The 17,936-nt window shown below is 43.1% G+C and overlaps 1 protein-coding gene across 2 annotated transcripts; it reads left to right on the top strand.

Moving 5' to 3' along the window:
- The first annotated feature begins 2,385 nt into the window (after window positions 1-2,385).
- cttnbp2nlb (CTTNBP2 N-terminal like b) lies at window positions 2,386-17,892 on the top strand. 2 transcript variants are annotated; one of them, XM_070839432.1, is made up of 6 exons: window positions 2,386-2,481; window positions 4,330-4,442; window positions 4,844-4,951; window positions 13,299-13,550; window positions 14,106-14,213; window positions 15,416-17,892. In XM_070839432.1, exons 2-6 carry the CDS (start codon window positions 4,392-4,394, stop codon window positions 16,712-16,714), a joined length of 1,818 nt encoding a protein of 605 aa, XP_070695533.1. In that variant the 5' UTR covers window positions 2,386-2,481; window positions 4,330-4,391; the 3' UTR covers window positions 16,715-17,892. The 2 variants fall into 2 exon arrangements, with proteins under 2 accessions (XP_070695533.1, XP_070695534.1); XM_070839433.1 differs by lacking the exon at window positions 4,330-4,442.
- Window positions 17,893-17,936: the final 44 nt, after the last annotated feature.

Genomic DNA, 17,936 nt, shown 5'->3' with positions numbered 1-17,936 from the left:
TCAATTCTTTATAACCTATTGAATGCTTTGAAACTCTGTTGTGCATAATAATTTGGAACACTGTATTTTGAGTTATTTAAAAAAAAACACTGTTGTCATCATCTGAAGTTTTGTTTAATAAAATCCTGATTATAATATAATTGTTGAGGATTTAAATTAGTAATAAGTCATTTGTATTGACTATTTAGGAAAAACGAACAAAAACAGCGTAATAATTTGGAACACAGTGTATATTGTGCCTTTAAAAATGTAGCATTAGTCAAAATGAAGCATATATCAGTTGTCGAGGCTCTATTTACAGTTAATTTAAAAGGACAGAACATCTTGCACAACTTGCATGCTTTCAATAAGGAATTAAATAACATGTACTATGCATTACACAATTTGAAAACTGTAAAGCCCAGCCAGCAACGTGGCTCCAAAGGATAAGTTGTACTACTGATATGGTTTTGTTTTTTTCTCCATTTATTTTAACAGACTGTATGACTTGATGTAATTTTTTGCTATCTTGAATATTAAAGAATACCATTTGTAAAAGTACCACTACTGTTGTAAAGCATGCCTCGTCACACATGTTCTACAGAATGAGATTGCATTATGTTACCACAGTGTATCAGCTGTTGTTTGTTATCTTCCTTGGTTACACATTTTCATTATTTCTTATTATAGTACTGCAGACTCATTGTAGAGACTTTAAACATGCTCAATTATCCAGCTTGGCTCATTTCCATGTTGTTAATGTTTTCTGCTTAATTGTGCTCTTTGCTCCTCATTACACAAGTTAGTGAGTGTGGAGCTGAGAGCTTTTTAGAAAGTGCACCTGAATGAGTTGGGCCCAGGAAACAATACAAACAAGCATGATCTCATTCTCTTACCCTGGCCTGTCAAACGACATTGTACGTTGGATTGATTCTGCATCAACACACACTCACACCAGATTTGACTCATGGCATTTCAGATATTACTGATCACTGGCTCACAATCACATCCCATTTGTGACTGTTTTTCATTAATCTAATAAAAATGCCCACATTTAGATGTTCTTGGTGCTTTGTCACACTTTTGACACTCCATTACAGTAGCTGTGTCTAATTTAGTAATCTACAATACAAATAATATGATCCATTTATAATGTATGATGCAATACAGACAGAAGCATACTCTGACATGATGATACATAGCATGTGACTGAAAAAAAAGCACCACAAAAACAACAGCAGCAGCCCAGATCACTTAAAACCTGCCTTGTGTGTACAGGGGTGAGGAGGACATGCGGGCCTGTTGTGTGAGAACATTGCTGTGGAAATATTAGTCTTTCAGCAGAACAATGACCGCAAACAATCTAGAGCAGATCCTTTGACCAAAACATCTCGTCTATCGAGTTTCTCTTCTGCTTTTCAGTGAGAATGGATGTAGGCTATAAAAAGGTAGCAGAGAAACAAAGGAAGGAGAGGTAAAGAACAAAGGTCAGACTATTCAATGCCAACACTGATATTTCTCTGAAAAAAACTGACGTACTTTTTTTTACTTCCCTATTTTCAGCCATGATCTCCAATATGTGGCAGGTGTGCAACATCGCTGACACAAAAATAAACATAAAGCAACCACTTTCATTTATTTATTTTGTATGCATCCTATAAATCCCACTTCAGTAAAGTGAGTGGCCAGCATGGTCCACTGTAAACTGTTCCGATTGATCCCAAAGCTCCAAAACCAGCTGATTTGATAGCTTGAATCCACTAAACCGTGGACACATTGAGCATTGCTGAAATCTCGTAAGACTCGTTTGACCTCCTCATGCTCAGGCCTTGACTCAAAATGGTCCACAGCAGAGCTACAGGCGCTCCAGTGGATTTCAGACAGTGTTGCGATACTGTCATTTGGCCATTAAGGGGAGTTGAAACACCGTGTCCTCACACGATGCCAGCCCTCCTCTCCACGAGGCGTCAATTTCAAGGGAATTTTAAGAAATGACCTCTTTTCAAAGTAAGTTTGTGGATCGAGGACACAGAAATATAATCTTGTTTAATATTTTATTGTGGTTTCTGGGATACAAGATTCACACTGGGAGTGCATTCATACATTTAAAACTCAGAAACTAAACATCACAACCAGTAAACATGCACTTATAGTGAGCCACCAGTAGGACAAATCTGTAAATACTTGTATAAATCCACGCTGGCTGGGAAACAGCAGTGGACAGAAATTAATACTGGACGTCCGAAACAAAGAGGTTTATCCCACAGACCCGGGAACGCCCTTATCCCCGCCCCCCCAGCGAAAAACCCGCCAGCCATTGGTCACATTGTTGCACTACGCCCCTCTGATTGGCTGGCGGCCTCGTCATTGAACGTCTGTTGTTCACAGTCGCCTCAGAGCGAGAGCCTGTGACAGTGGGCTGCTTTGATTCATGCTGTTGTGGATCCTCATTTTTTTGGGATTTGGAGAACAATCAATGCGGCCAGAGCAGAGCGCATGAAGGTATGTTTACACCGAAGGTTGTGGATATATTTGCGACTGGTTTCCGGAAATTCACTCTCCAATTAAGCCGAGCATTTTTAGTAAGAAAGCAAAATGCAAAAGTCCATATAGGCAGGTCTCTCACTCAATGTGATATTTGTTCGCGCTGCATGGGGCTTTACCATTTCTGGTTAAGTGAAACTTTACAGCCCTTGCAGCAAAAAAAAAAAAGGGTAGGACTTAATGCTAAATAATAATGGCAAAATAAGATTTAGATGAATAGAAGATTGGAGCAACAATCGCTGAGATCCAGGTTTCTGCTGGTGAGTTCATTTTCAGGCTAATGGGTGTGAGTACTTCAGTAATATTGATGCAGTATTGATTTTACCATTATCACTCCAGGCAATCTATACAGGTAATAGCTAATTTGGTGCTTTTGTGATGTCTGTGACACTTAGAAATTGAACTAAATGTTGCCATCACGGAAAATGATTACAGTCCCTTGTGTCAAACAAAGGCCCAGGACGGCAGGTGGATCCGCTGCTGTTCCTCAGCAACCACTGCGATCATTTATTGCTTTGGACACGCTGCGCAGTCTGTCCTGCACATTCAGGACATAAGCACAGATCCTTCCTGGTTTCTCAGCCAGAATAAGTAAAGTTTAACCCAGACTTGCTACCTGGGAGAAACGAAAAGGAGCAGAAAACAGAAAAGTGTATCTGTAGCAGGATAGTGCTGCCAAAATAGCTGTTACACGCCTCTGTATTGACTTGTAAATTTGGCTTGATCATCATTTGCTGATTTGCATGAATTTACCATCTCATGACAAGACCATTAAGATCTTTACATTTTCCATTTATTACTACTATTATCTACCAGTATTCATGAAGAGAAACTGCAACACTACCACTGGAAACCAATGCGGGCTACAGAGTGGGATTCAGGGATTTACTCTTGAGGGAAGATTCCCATGGTGTGGGTATCCCTGGAATGCTGGCGTGATTTTCCATGGAGGCTGATGTACAGATATCATATGTCACATAGCAAGTTTGGCCTATGTTGACAGCTTAGAGCTCAAACACACGCTCGCATCTAATAGCTAGAAAAAAAGTAATATCAATGTACGCACGAGGGAGGGCAGGACTGGAAACCATCCTCACAATACACGTCAAGTGTGACATGCACTACTGATTCACACTACTGATTCACTTTGCTTTAAATGTGTGGTGAGCCACAGAATGCACAGAGGAATCTGGACGCTGCTGCAAGACAGTTAACAGTACACTTCAGATTGGGAGGAGGAGAGGAGAGGAGAGTTTGGTTTAAAGCAAAGATAAAGACAGTTGCTTTCACTTTTAATACGAACGGCGGACAAATTCAGGGATAAGCCATAACAAATGTGCAGGAAAACAAATGCAGATGCTTCCATACAGACTATGAAGGGTCACTGTGTGCTCCATCACTGTCATCAAAACACTGAAATCATTTGGAAGGATGGTGATGACCCTTCTAGTAGAGGAGCTGCTCTCTGCTGGAGTTCTTCTGACTTTATGGATATTTATTTGATACCCACCTGTAACTGTATCATACAGCATACTGTGACCACTTAAGGCATCCTTCACTGAGCTTCTGTTATTTGATATCAGCTTATTTATTCACGGTGTGTGAGAGAGATGAGGTGTAAGACACAAGCTAAGAATTAGATCTTCTGTTATCTGATTTCGTGTACATACCTTGTAAAAACACATGATCAACACCCTGAGGACCAGCTACATTATTATGAGACACTGATAATAGCCTGAAAGTGAAACTTAACCCGTACTTTAAAAGATGAAGTCAACTGTGTTTTGTCTCTCTCTTAATTTTAAGGATGATGTCAGCTGTGTGAAGTGTGTCATGTCTGGACCCTATGACTAGACTGGACCTAGCTGATGAATCACAGGATACAGTGGATGGAGTGCGGCATGGCTAATACCTTAAAAGTGTGTGCCAAATAAGACATTGCAAACAATCACATTCGCCTAACACTCTTGGTATCTCGAGAATGCTAACCTTTCACGGTGGACAGTGTGGACTGAACAGAGCCGACAACTGTCCTCAATCCTTCAATTTAACATGCAGATATGCTAATGACTTCCTGTTTAGAACGCTGAGCACAACCCAGTGAGGCCACAGATGGGACCCCAAGTCCCATCCTATATCAGCTCTGTGCCACTCATTGAAAAATCCACTCAGACAAGCCAACACTAAATGCTACGCTACACATAAATCCATTCATAATACCCACAAGCATTTTTGTTTCTTGACTAGGCAGTATGTTCATTTGGTAGTATGATATTTGTAATGATATTTCTTCTTCTTCTTTCTCTCCCTGTCTCTTCAGGATGAGAAGATGAATGTGGAGGCTCTAAGCAGAGCAGAGCTGCTGACGCTCCTCAGCGTCTTGGAGGGGGAGCTGGAGGCCCAGGATGTGGTCATACATGCCCTAAGGGTGAGTTGGCCACTACATCTGATACACACAAATCCCCCTATGGACTCACTAATTGATAACATTATATCCATCCTATGAATTAAGCATGCTGTTTTGTCTGTCTCGATCAAAGATTAGCCGTAGAAACAGAAATTAACCTGTTTCAGCAGTACACCCTCAAAAAGAATTTGAGCCAACAGGGAGGGGATGTGTAAACAGGAAGCTAAGGAAACAGAGCAAGCAAAGACAATGGCAAAGGAGTCATTCTGCTTTCCCAGGCCTTTTCACTCCACCAGAACACCAACACTGTTGCTGAACAGACCAGTTGAAATCTGCGTTTCTCATTTTCACTTTTTTTCCTCCCAAGACCTGGATATGTCCACATTGTGTCCACGTGCAGTTCAGACAGACTGCACTTCATACCTGGTGTGTCTCAAATATGTTCATGTGTGCTGGCATTTATTTTAATTGGGAAAGTCCCGTTGCTACTGAACAGAAAATAAAGCTTCCCTCTCCTTAAGAGCCTATTTGGTACCTTGCCTCGGGTACATACTCTTGTAAGAGCTGTTTGGCTCTGGCAAATCAGCTGCATCCAACTGTGATAAACACAGACTGCCGAGATGACTCTACAGTCTGTCAAGGCAGTCAAACATGAATATTGCATTAATTTGTGGACAGCTTATCCCCTTATCACATTGCAGATGTCTAACATTTCTTAAACAGTTGTTCCTTGAATCCTCAGTTTTGTGCATTCGCTCACGCTCAAGTGAAAGAGCATAGCTTTCCTTCTGCCTGAGTCAATCAGACTAGACTGACTGCAAAGCAGTCTTTGAGTCTTTGAATCTAGTCTAATTTGGCTCTTTTCGTGCTCCTGGCTGTTTTTTCGCAGTCAGGACCACAGCAGCTGCTCCATGAAGCTGCTTAGGTCCTGAATGCTTGACTCATTGTCTGACATAGTGATTGAGGTTTTGATGAGGACAAGTAGCAACCATGACTGTGTCGGTCTGATAAACAGGCCTGATAGTGAAGTTTATGTAGCAAGCGAGTGAAGTAATCATGAGAGAATTTCAGAGCCAGGGCCTGAGGGGAAGCCGCCCCAACCACACCAGTTCAAATGTGTCTTAAATGGCAGATGTCCAGATCTGACGCATGCAGGGTTTGACCCGAGAGCACAAGCACAGTCACTCCCCCTAGGACAAATGTACAGTCGCCTTGTTGTCTGTGCCCATCCCTCTTTCCATATCTCTCGCTATACTGCCTTTTCCAGAGCCCTCCATTCTTCCTTCTCTTTTCCTCACATGCAGTCACATTACGGGGGGTCTTTCATGTTTGACCGTGACCCATGTCCTGTCTGCCCACTCACACACACACACACTGGTGGTCTCTGGTGGGCCAGTTAGAGGCTGCAGTGTTTACTGTAGAGAGGATGTACAGAGTTGTAGGCTCAAATCACCGACTTCCCTTGTTCCCACTGGGGGGCTGTACACCATTTTTACTGACTGGTACATGTTAGGTCAGATTGTGTGTAGACATGTGGCTGCAGAGGAGACGTCAAGGACTGTTAGCAGGCTGATGTGGCTAATACTGAGCTGGTACATGTTAGGTCAGATTGTGTGTAGACATGTGGCTAATGTGACTGTTTTCTCTGTCGTGGCTGTTTTTTTCATTTTCCCACTGTGATTTTTCACTGGAACTTGATATGCCATAAACAGTGTTTTTCCCTTACCAGAGCTCTCCTCCCAGTGTCTTCAGCTAACATGACACATTAACCAGACTCAATGTGTGTCATTAATGTTTAGTGTGTGGACGGCATGTGAGGACGGTTGAGAGAGGCAAAGGGGCTTGCCTTTTTTTCCCAACTTAAAATATTTTCTCCTCTCAGCGGCAAGTACTTTGAATGCCTGTTGATCACTCGGGACAACCACATTCAGGCAGTTTTTAACCCTTCCTTCACCCGAAACCCCTGAAAACCTGGCACTGTGTTAGTGTTTGCTTACTTATAGGATAGCGTCACCTTTGGGACTTGTCTCTACAGATTCTTGATTGCACTGTTTTTAGCTCTCGTCACTAAGGGCACAGATAAGTAGTTTTACAAGAGGGAACATACCTGAGAACAGGTCCTGCATTCCAACAGGAGTGACATATTTTGTGAGTTGATGATTGTCTATATGGGAACTATAGCTATTATTCTCATCTGTCTGTCAGGCATAACTGGCATACATCCAGCACGGAACAACTTCTCAGTAGCTCAAAGGAATGCCTGTTAAAGGCACGAAAACATAGCTACAGGAGGTGAGAGCCTTTAGTTCCACACCTGCCACTTAAACTTACAGTGAGGGAGTTAGGAAGCCAGTCCTTCGTGATTGTTCTCTGCATTACTTTGGAGAAACTAAACAAATGAAGGCTGTAGGATACAAACTTGTGACTCTGAACATTGAAACAAACTTTGTGATATCAAAATGTGTCTAAGGTGCCAAGTATCTGCCTCAACTTTTTGTCTTGAGTACCTGCGGCTGTAAAACGAACATTGCTGTTTCCCAACTGATTCAACTGTTTTGTTTTTACCCAGGCCACCAGGCTCATGTGGTTAAAATGTTGCAGAGCCTATTTTGTTTTTCATATGATGTCATATCCTGTAATCCTAAAATGCTTTGTCTATTTCTGCAGGCTGACGTGTTTTCCTGACTCCATAAAACAATAGGGCCTGGCTGGAGTGTGCTATTCCGATAAGATTGTATATTCTGTTACTCTAAAAGTATCACTACCCAATTTGGACATGTTGTCAAGATTGGTATGGGGGACAATGCGATAAAAAAGGCAGAAACTACACAGAAAGTGCTCTTAAAAGGAAAGTAATGCCTATTATAACCCTGTAATGCACACTGATCTGTGACGTCAGTGAAGTGCCTCCATATCAACAGCCTGAGCCTGAGGCCTGCCAGAGTAAAGCTCCCTGACCTGAAACTGCTCAGATGACATCGAAGTACCTGATGGTACCTTTTTGCTTGTACTGTTAAAAATTGGAAACACATACCTACACATACACAGCACATCATACACACAATTTGCAGCAACGATTGGTCCATGTGAGCAGCATAGGCTGGGTGATATTGTCCCTAAGATATCTTTATATGGCAGCCTCTCTTATCCCTAGACCCACCTAGAAGTAAAGGGTCATATCTGTAAAGGTAAGGAACTCCACCCTTTATTGCTATTTGCACTGAACAGGAGAGTATTTGCCTGCTGCAAATAAAATAGTGATAGATGGTCAGATCAGCCAAACAAAGACATCAGCCAGTCTGAGATAAGAAAAATCACTGTTCTCTCAGTGAAGTTTGTGCTTGTGTTGGCATCAGTGAATTGACTTTTGAATTTTTATTTATTTTATCTTGTTAATTTTTGACCCAGTTTCAAGAAATACTAGAGCACTTCCTTGTTCCACCTAATGATATGTTGTGCTTTTCCAAAAACATTGCCTGACCAAAGGGTAACAGCACCTCCCTCCATGTTTCATCACTAACCACTGATGATAGAGGCAGTTAAACATTTTGGAAGCTGTCTCATTGCACGGCCCATAAAGTAAAGTGAGGTTTTGTTTGCCGTCTTCTCAGTTATCTTGGTGCCATCTGTGGTTAATGTGTGGGTGGCAGGTGTGGAGGACACAGTTTAAGCCTTAAGCACACACCTTAGCTTACACTTCAAAAAGCAACCACTTAAAATCTCATCTCTCTCTCTCTCTCTCTCGCTCTGTCCTTTATTTTCTCTCTCTCCGACCATAAATGCATGGTGCTGGGGTAGGTACCCCACATAAATGAATTACACTTAACTTATCTTACAAGTCCATTTTTTATCCTCACTATTTGTACCATCAAATTACTATTGTGTATCCAAGTGACCAAAATCACGCAATGTTGATAAAATTTTGGGGGTTTTTTTGTATTTCTTCGTACTACCTTGGAACAATTGTCTGCCATGAAAATAGACACAGCAACTGTAACTGAGTGAAGTAGATATACACTTAGTTTGCACCAGTCAAGCAATAAATTATGATTTTTTATTTTTGAAGACTGATCTGGCTTGCCGTCCCCATAATGCAAAACCAGTTTTTGCTTTTAGGGAATACCTGGGACATGTAATCTTTAAACAATGCATGTGATAATAACATAATTTTTAGACACTTTTGAAACCATACACCTGGTCAATTTAGGACTAAATGCTGTCATCCTGGGAATGGCAGTTAATGGTAGTGGGACTAATTGTTTATCTGAGGAGATGTCAGGACTTAAGGCTCCACTATACAGCATATAATTTGAAAGGCGTCGCTTCTACTGACAAATCCACCGAGAACGCTCCAGCACTTCAGAGCTTCTCTTTGAACCTTGTGACCTCAAATGTCACAAATGTCATGCTGCTTTTAGTGAAAAACAAGCTTTGATAAACATATTGCATATGACTGCTCAGCCCTTGCAACCAGCAGTCAAACTTACAACTAGATAATATAAAATACATCTCTCAGGATTTGGTAGAGATGAACAACGGAGCCAAAAAAAAGAGCAAATACTGAAATTAGATCCGTCCCATGGCCTGAAACGCCGCTCCAGATGCTAAAGCTGCTAGCCGTGTCTGCTGGATGCGTAAAGTAGACAATCTTTTTGCTTACACATTAGCCATAATAGCTTTATGTGTCAGGCCATCTGTCTTTCAGCTTTTTGTACAGTTCTCCTGCCTACAAGTGGCCAAAAATCAGTGAATGCGGCTATGAATAGGTATTTGCAATTTGGGCTCTCCCAAGACAATACTCAAGGTGTTGTGTGGCTAATGATTATGTTGTTGTTAGCTCCTTGTCATTAGCCCCCAGCACACCAAACTCCATTTCCAGTAGACTTGGACTTTAGACTTTATTGTCATTCAGGTTATAGACCAAACAGTGCACACATGGCTCAGAAATAGTGCAATTACAGTGGCATATGAAATAAAAAGTACACCATTAAAATATAGATTTTTTTCAAATTAATTTAGAATATAAATACACTACTAAAAAGCATATTGCACATGGTTGAGTGTTCAGCCCTGTTCTTATTTCTTATGACTATTTTTTTTCTTACATTTTCTTATGGGTAACACGCCATAAGCAGGAGCTTTTATTTTGCTTGTAGCCATGGACACTGTCTCCCTTTCCCATTCCATGTTTGTTATGAGTTTCCCCAGCACACTGTTCTGTAATTTCTTAATGCTCTAATGACCAGCACAAACAAAATGGGTCAGAGCCCTTTGTGTCTGTTTGAGTTTACAGCCTCACCAGCTTTGTTAAATCGGATGTGACTGCCAGTGGATTGATACCTCTCACCTGCCAAGGCCTGTTACTCAACATGACTGACAAATGGTCCATTGACTATATTTCCCTCTCCACTGAGTAGAGTAGAGTAGTTGTCCACCCTCCAGGAGAAAAGCTGCCCTACTAAAGCCAGAGACATACATCTGAAGAGAATCCAACGCTAGAGGTTCTGCAGCTGACTTACTGTTTTCTTTTGTTCTCCTTGTTCTTCGGTTAACATTAACCGGCGAACTTCTTTAGCCTGTCTCCTTTTCTACTCTCAGACAATTACATGACACTGTGCTTTTCTTGGACTGAAGGTTTACAATAAATTTTTTTGTATCAAATAACAGAATAGAACTGAAAATCAACGTCATATATTGGTGTATCGTGCTTTGGGCATCCCGATGCATTGTCCATTGTCCTTTGTCCTCTGGTTGCGAGGACGCTTTCTTGGGACTCCTTGAATTCCACGAGCCAAAGCTTTTCATATCTGACAGGTCTGGTCCTGCTGTCCTTTTGTCTCTGCGCGTCTAACTCCTCTTCTGAAGAGCGGACTAATTCACCAGGAATGCATACATTTCCCATAACCCCCACTGCAAAGCTTCTGGATTTGAGATGTTGCTCTGGAGACAACAGGTTACGCCAAGAAACTTGGATCAACATGGATCAAACACACTCAGGCAAACGTAGCGAGCTGCGTGCTCACAGATGCACACGCACATAGAAATGTGTATGTATTCATCCTCATGAAAGCAATTATGTTTTTCTCTCACAGGATTATTTAGTTAAGGGCAAAATCATTCATTTGGAACTGGAGGTTTACACCCAATACACCTCAGAGATGTAATTTTGTCCGTGCTGGCTGGTGACTTCATTGTGTGACAGGCATAGAGGCCCACTAAGGAAATAGGACTCCCCGCTTCTTTTCAACTCACACAAGGACATGATTGTGCCCCGAGGCTGCAGGTAACTGACTGACTTTTTCCAGGTGAAAAGCATCAGGTTGTCTTTCACACCTCGTTATAGCTCTGGGAATGCATTAGAGGATACAGGCTGTTGAAGATGGCAGTGCTCAAAATAAGCTGCAGCACACTTGTTTCAGCAGCGAGAACATTGCATGAAATTGTGTGGGAATTCTTGCATACTTGATGCAAATTTTAAAAAAGGAAATGATCGATTATGAAACGGTGGATTTTGGTAGCATATGATACATTCCTTCCCACAACGTAGTTGTTTTGCGACATTTGTCATCAGTAGTTGAGCAGAAATGAGAGCTTTGCAGCAGAGAGGGTTTGCTTGTTGTGCCCTCTCATAAAGGAAAGCACACTCTGTCATTATGATCAGAACTATCCCAAGAAAACCATGGGAGACCAGACCCTAGGGTAGGACTGCTACACACACACACACACATGCTCACGTGCACACACAATCCAATCTCAGCCCGGCCCTCAATGGTCTGTTTTAAGAGTTATTTAACTCGGGAAGCTGCAGTTTTGTCCCCGGCTAAATTAAGAAGCTTTACTCCAAAGCCCAGCTCAAAACACACTCACACAGCCACAGGTAAAACTACATACAATGGCCTACTCACACATACACATTTGTATTCAGATTAGAAAGGGAAAAAGACACACAAGCATACTGCACACATAGACTCTTACCCATTCTCACACATTGAAGCCTACTGGGTCAGACATGGAGACAATGCACGGGACTGAAGGCATTGAGACAGTGTCTTTGTTGGAGTCCTGTAATCTCTTCATTGAGGGTCACATTCTTTGTTCAGCCAGAGAAAGAGTCTCAAATACAGCCTTCTTACTGATGCCCTCGGGGTGTGTGTGTGTGTGTGTGTGTGTGTGTATTTGTGCTGCAGCTGTCTAAGAGCTTGTGAGAAACAGAGACTGGCACAGAGGTGGAAGTAGAAAGAGGCATTTTTAGAGAAATGATGATGAATTGGCAAAGGAATGCAGTGCTAGGCATGTTTGGACAGGGGGGTGAAGGGGGTCAGAGAACCGGGGTGTCTGATGAGGACTGCATGGGGAGACAGTGATGGGCAATCTGGGGGCACGTGTCGTGAACTCTGTGGCTTTGTGCTTACATCACTTAGCACGGCCAGCTGACCCTGCATGCCTGCAGAACTCAAACCTGGTCACTGTATGGAGTTAATGAGACTTCAGTGAGGTCAGCAAAGACCTATCACGTTTCTCTTCTCTTGTTGTCATTCCAGCCTGTTTCTCTCAAACAAGCTTGACTAATGCATGGTAAATTGGAATTGGTACAGCTGCTTGCAACAGTTTGTCCCTCAGAATCTGCACTTAAATAAGTGTGTTATCTTTTTAATTAGATTTTCAATTGATTTTATTTTATTTTGTTTTTGCTACAGGTATAATATAACATCTTCATCAGAAACTGTGTGTGTGTGTGTGTTGAAGCCTTTTAATTAATGGAACTTTTGTAAACCCCCCCCAAGGCCGACAGTACCCGGGGAGGAGGCCGTGTCTCACCTCTTTCTGTTTAGGTTGAGAGGAAGGACCATCTGCTTGTGCTCACACTGACAATAACATCACTCCACACAGATTTCCTGCACACACGCATACAGACCCGCACTCACTTCGAAGTCTATGTTCAATGGTGATATGAAAACCCAAAGTTATTCATTAAAAGTCTATCTTCTCTTGTTCATGATGTATGTAGTATGTTTGCATTGAGTTAGGTTGTGTTTTTCTTGGCACTGCCAGCTGGGCCTCATGTCATCTTCATAACACATTATTTCCTCTGCTGTTGCATGGAAAGAAGTTCTCATCCTATGAAATCTATGTAGTGACATATACATGCATGTCTGAGCATGCACATGGATTTTCTTGTTTTCTTCCTGTATGCTAGTTAGACATTAAAAGGCATATACAGCTTTTGGCTAGATTTAATCTAACACCTGCTGAGCTGAGCTGCTGAGTTATGTATGTGTGTGTGTGTGTGTGTGTGTGTGTGTGTGTTGTGTTAATGGAACAGCCTAATAACACAATTACATGTGCACTATATTTTTGTGTCTATCAGGCTCAGCACAGAGATTCTTTCGTCCAGGAGCGTTATGGCCTTTATGACCTTAGCGACCCCTTCCTGGCCCTGCAGCGGGACAGCGAGTCTGCAGAGCGCCAAGACGCACTCACCGAGCCGCACACCCACCTGCAGGGTCGGGCAGTGGGCCCAAACCCTCTTGCTGTGCTTAAACTTGTCATGGCTCACTGCAAGAGGATGCAGGAGAGGATGATGGGACAGTTGGCTGCTGCTGAGCGCAGACACAGGAGGGTAAGCAGCAACGTGCACTCATATGCAGTCATGAACGCGCTCTCTCTCACACATGCAGTGAGTTCTCCAGCTTGCCTGTCTGCAATTTCGGATTTGTTTGTCAGGACGATGCTGCAAACACCCAAGTTCCCAGCCAGTGGCACACTGGGGCTCACTCTTGTGCTATAGACTTGTTGTGGGTGAATGTCTATCTGTATATACGTGTCTCCATGTTTCTCCTGTAGACTTGACTTGGGGAAGTGAGGCAGATAGATAGCAGCTGCAACCATGGAGTTTGATTAGATTAGATTATATTAGATTAGATAAATTAGAGTAATAGAGATTTGATGAAATTGACAAAACCTTGGAATGAAGGGGAGGTTCTGCTATGCAGGCTGATCAGTCAGGAGACAAGCTTCACTGAGGCAATATACTGTGCGGGGCAGGACACTTTTTATAAGAAATTAGCTAGCAATTAGCTAGTTTGAGAATGATGTCAAATCCATGTGTTGAATCCCGCAACAAGAAATGTGTCCGTGTGTCCTGTAATACAGTTGTTTCATTTACGTTTGTCAGATGATAGCTGATCTGGAGGAGGAGAAACGACGGCGTGCCCAGGAGTCTGCTCACAGTGATGATTTCACCTTCATGCTGCAGACAGAGAAAGACAAACTGCTGCAACAGGTATGGCTACGATGTAAAAGATACCAAATGTACATGCGCCGCTGCGTTTGCGTGAGTCTGTATTTCTATGTGTTTAAGTCACTGCAAAACCGGTGCTGACAATTGTCTCCTGCTGATAGACGTGCACATCTGGTGGAGGAGATCTGTCTGCTTCCCTTTCCCTCCCTCTGCTCCTCCTCTTTGCCTTTCCACTGCCTGTCTTCCTGGATAGTGGTAGTAGTGATTTAAAACCCAGCGACTGAGCAAAGAAGCATCGGCGCAACTCCATTGTGTAACTCAGTAGGGTGGAGAGGGCATGCCCTGTTAAAGTACAGACGCACACAGACACCCGTACACACAAGCACAGGGCTGTTCCATAGGAAATAGAAGAGGAAGAGGCCATTGTTTGGTTGTCCAGCAGCAGTGGGGCTTTATGGCTTCAGGAAACATGAGATAATGGATGTCCATGTCTAATGCAAGGTCAGCTCGCGCACTCACACTGTGAGTACACAATCAGCCACTGTACAAACGTCGGCCCCGGGCCTTATGTAAGACAGGGTTCCTGAGTGTCTCCCAGTCTTCCTCACGCTTTCCTGCCTGTGCTGTTTTTTTGTACACTCATCATATACACTAGATTGTATTTAAACACCTCTCATTTCCTTCTATTACTCATCAAAGATTTTAAGTGGCTCAGCCCCCCTCTGATGCCCTTACAGTAAACTGAACTTTCCATAAATGTGCACAAGTGGACTTAATTGAAATGTAGTTTATTAGACAATATGTGGATAGGGACGGGAAGGTTGATGATACATATTTTATACCACCTCACCTGTTTCAAATGAGCTATATGAAGGAAATGATGAATTCACTATAGTCAGTATCATGAATCTTACTGGCAAGTAATGGAAAAATGTAAAAGGTTATCTTTACAGTAGGCAGAAGATCCATTTGGTCCATTTGTATATTTATAAAAAGACACTATCAGTTGTTGCCAACTCAATTATAGTACACAGTTGTGATGGGTTTGGTGTTAAATACATATCACAGTGTTTTATTCCAAAAAGTCCTTTTTGGAAAACAATTGTGTTTTCAAAAAGGGGCAAAGTTTCTCATCCTGTGTTGGCTCTAATGAATCATCGCAGTGCTCTTTTGCCTCCTTGTGGTCAAACCTGGAAAAGCTCACTGGCCTTGACTCTCTTGCATCTCTCTCCCTCTCTTCCTAGTTGGACGTGGAGCGTGCAACAGTGCGGAGGTTAGAGAAAGAACAAGCGCAGGCAGTGAGCAAGGTGGAGGAGTCACTGGCGCAGCAGCAGCAGCTATCCTCAGCTCTGAGTCTGGAGCTTCAGAAGGCCAGCAGCCTGGCTCAGGAGGAGGCTCAGAAGGTCTCCCAACTTCGCACTCTGCTCCAAGAGGAGACCGCCGGGCTGGAGAAGCTCCGGGGGGTTCTTGAAGATGAGAAGAGCAGGGCAGCCCAGCTTGAGGCCGGGTCTGAGAGGCAGCTGGCTGAGTTCGACACGGAACGAGAGCACATGAAAGCCAGGATCAACAAAGAGGAGGAGAGGAGTAGGGAGCTAGAGAGACAGCTGGAGGAGCTGAGGAAGAGGTTGGCTGAAACCGGAGGATGTAAAGAAGAGGCAAAGGAGGCTGTGACGGACACCAAAGAGTCACTTTCCAAGATGATGGTGGTGTCGACCTCTGTTCAGACTGAGCCAGATGGCAAGATAACTGCCGCTCCTAAATCCACCTCACTGCCAAAGGTCAACGGCTATCACGGCCATAAAGAGACAGAATCAACACAGGAAGGGAGAGGAGCTGAAAATGGAGGGGCGGTAGAGAATGGGGGAGGAGCGCTTTTGCACTCTCCTCTTCACCCTCACCCTCATCCTCACTCTCCCTCCAGCACAGCCTCCTCTTCCCTCTCCTCCTCCCCCATTTCCTCCCCTGTCCTCGCCAAGCGCCTGGGCAGCCCAGGCTTCCATCAGTCCTCCTACCAGGCTGGAGTCAACCAGCGATTCCAGGCCGCAAGACACAAGTTCCAGAGCCAGGCTGAGCTGGAGCAGCAGCAGCATGGGGGTCCTCTTTCCCCCAGAGACCTCTCCCCCACCACCTCCTCCATCCCTCCCCCACCAGAGCACAGCACTGCTAAGCAGCTGGCGCGCAACACTGTCACTCAGGTGCTGTCCCGCTTCACCAGCCAGCAGGCTGGTGTCAAGCTGGCACCGATCAGCAGCTCTCCATTTGGTACAGACTACCGCAATGTAGCAGCTTCTCCTCCTGGGGGGAGGTCACCTTCTTCAGGGCCTCTGTCTCCGGGCATCCGCTCCCCCCTCACTCCTCGCTCAGAGAGGACCCATCCTCCTCCCATCCCTCCCAAGAAACCAGGCATGAGTCCAACTCCGGGCTCCCCAAGTCACTCTGCTCGGAACAGCCTCTTTCCAGAGCTGACGGGGAACTGTGGACACAGCAGCAGCGGGCAGGAGGGAGCCAAGGAGCCCGACCTGGTTTTATCTTCTAGCAGCTAACGGCCAGATCGTACAAACTAACTCCTAAAATGGAGGCCTAAATCAAGAGTTACGGTAATATTCATCTTTACCAGCCACCTCAGAGCACTCATAATCAGTAGTATAGACACTTCAGAGCTGGCCTGGTTTGTCACACCTATAGACCACAACCTGAGAAACAATCGGAAAAGAGCTATTTGAAATAAAGCGTATATTATGGGTTTTTAAATTTTGATTTAATATTTTTATCCTGTCTGTATTCCTTTATGTATACGTTTTGGAAGTTGGAAGTTTTACAATGAAAATATTTATCTCAGTTTTTTCCACTTCAGCCCCATGTTAAGGGTGTTTAGAACCCATTTGTATATAAAGAGACCAAGCAAAAGGCTGAAGACAGAAAGGTTCATGAGATTCCATTGTGCTACACTCCTTTTCTTTTCCCTTAATGCTCAAATTGCCTGTCCTGTTAGAATCAAAAAAGACTTTAGTCAGAAGCAAAACTGCATAGCAAGTAGAAGGGCTAAGATATATGGATTTAGAGTATAGCAATGTGTAGCTATCACCATTTCACAATGAACTAGTGAGTAGTGTTTAGATGTTTTTCCAATGAAATCTTATGCAGTTCCTGTGGAGATGATGACACTGTAAATAATTTAAAGAATTCACACTCGATTCTCGATGAATAAACATCACATGCATGTGCTGTTTTTTTCTATTACACTTAATGAATACACTGAATCTTGTCTTGAAAAGGGAGAACACACTTTGTACTACGATACTGTAAGACGCTTTGTCTACAATTTCAAATGTCTTGTTTCAGGGAGGGTTTATTTCTGCTTCACCCAAAAAAAGAAGGACTTTTGGGTCATGATTATATGACAACTCTTTGTGATATTCCAGCAATGATCATAATGGGGACTAAAAGTTAGAATTTTAGCTACTGTAACTGTTTCTATACTATCTGTCAAATAATTTACATAGTACTGTGTCCTGTCCTAACAGTGCCACACACCAGATGTTTGTATTAGGTTTACAGTGTTTTTTTTATGTTTTCTGGCTTTGATTGGAATTGTCACTTTAGCCAGTCACTTTGAATCTGTAGATTTACACAGTTTGCCTGTGAGGGGCTGATGCCCCTCAGGTGAACACCTACAACATCTAGTGATATTTTAAATAAATTACCCATGCCTTAAAGTTTACAGAGTGTCAAAGTTTTACTTTTTAAACAGTTTGCAATCTTTAA

Source organism: Pempheris klunzingeri, chromosome 11 (genome assembly GCF_042242105.1).
Source record: "Pempheris klunzingeri isolate RE-2024b chromosome 11, fPemKlu1.hap1, whole genome shotgun sequence".
Classification (NCBI taxonomy): domain Eukaryota; kingdom Metazoa; phylum Chordata; class Actinopteri; order Acropomatiformes; family Pempheridae; genus Pempheris; species Pempheris klunzingeri.
Note: the sequence above shows the minus strand (reverse complement) of the source record. Positions and strands in the feature narration are given on the sequence as shown.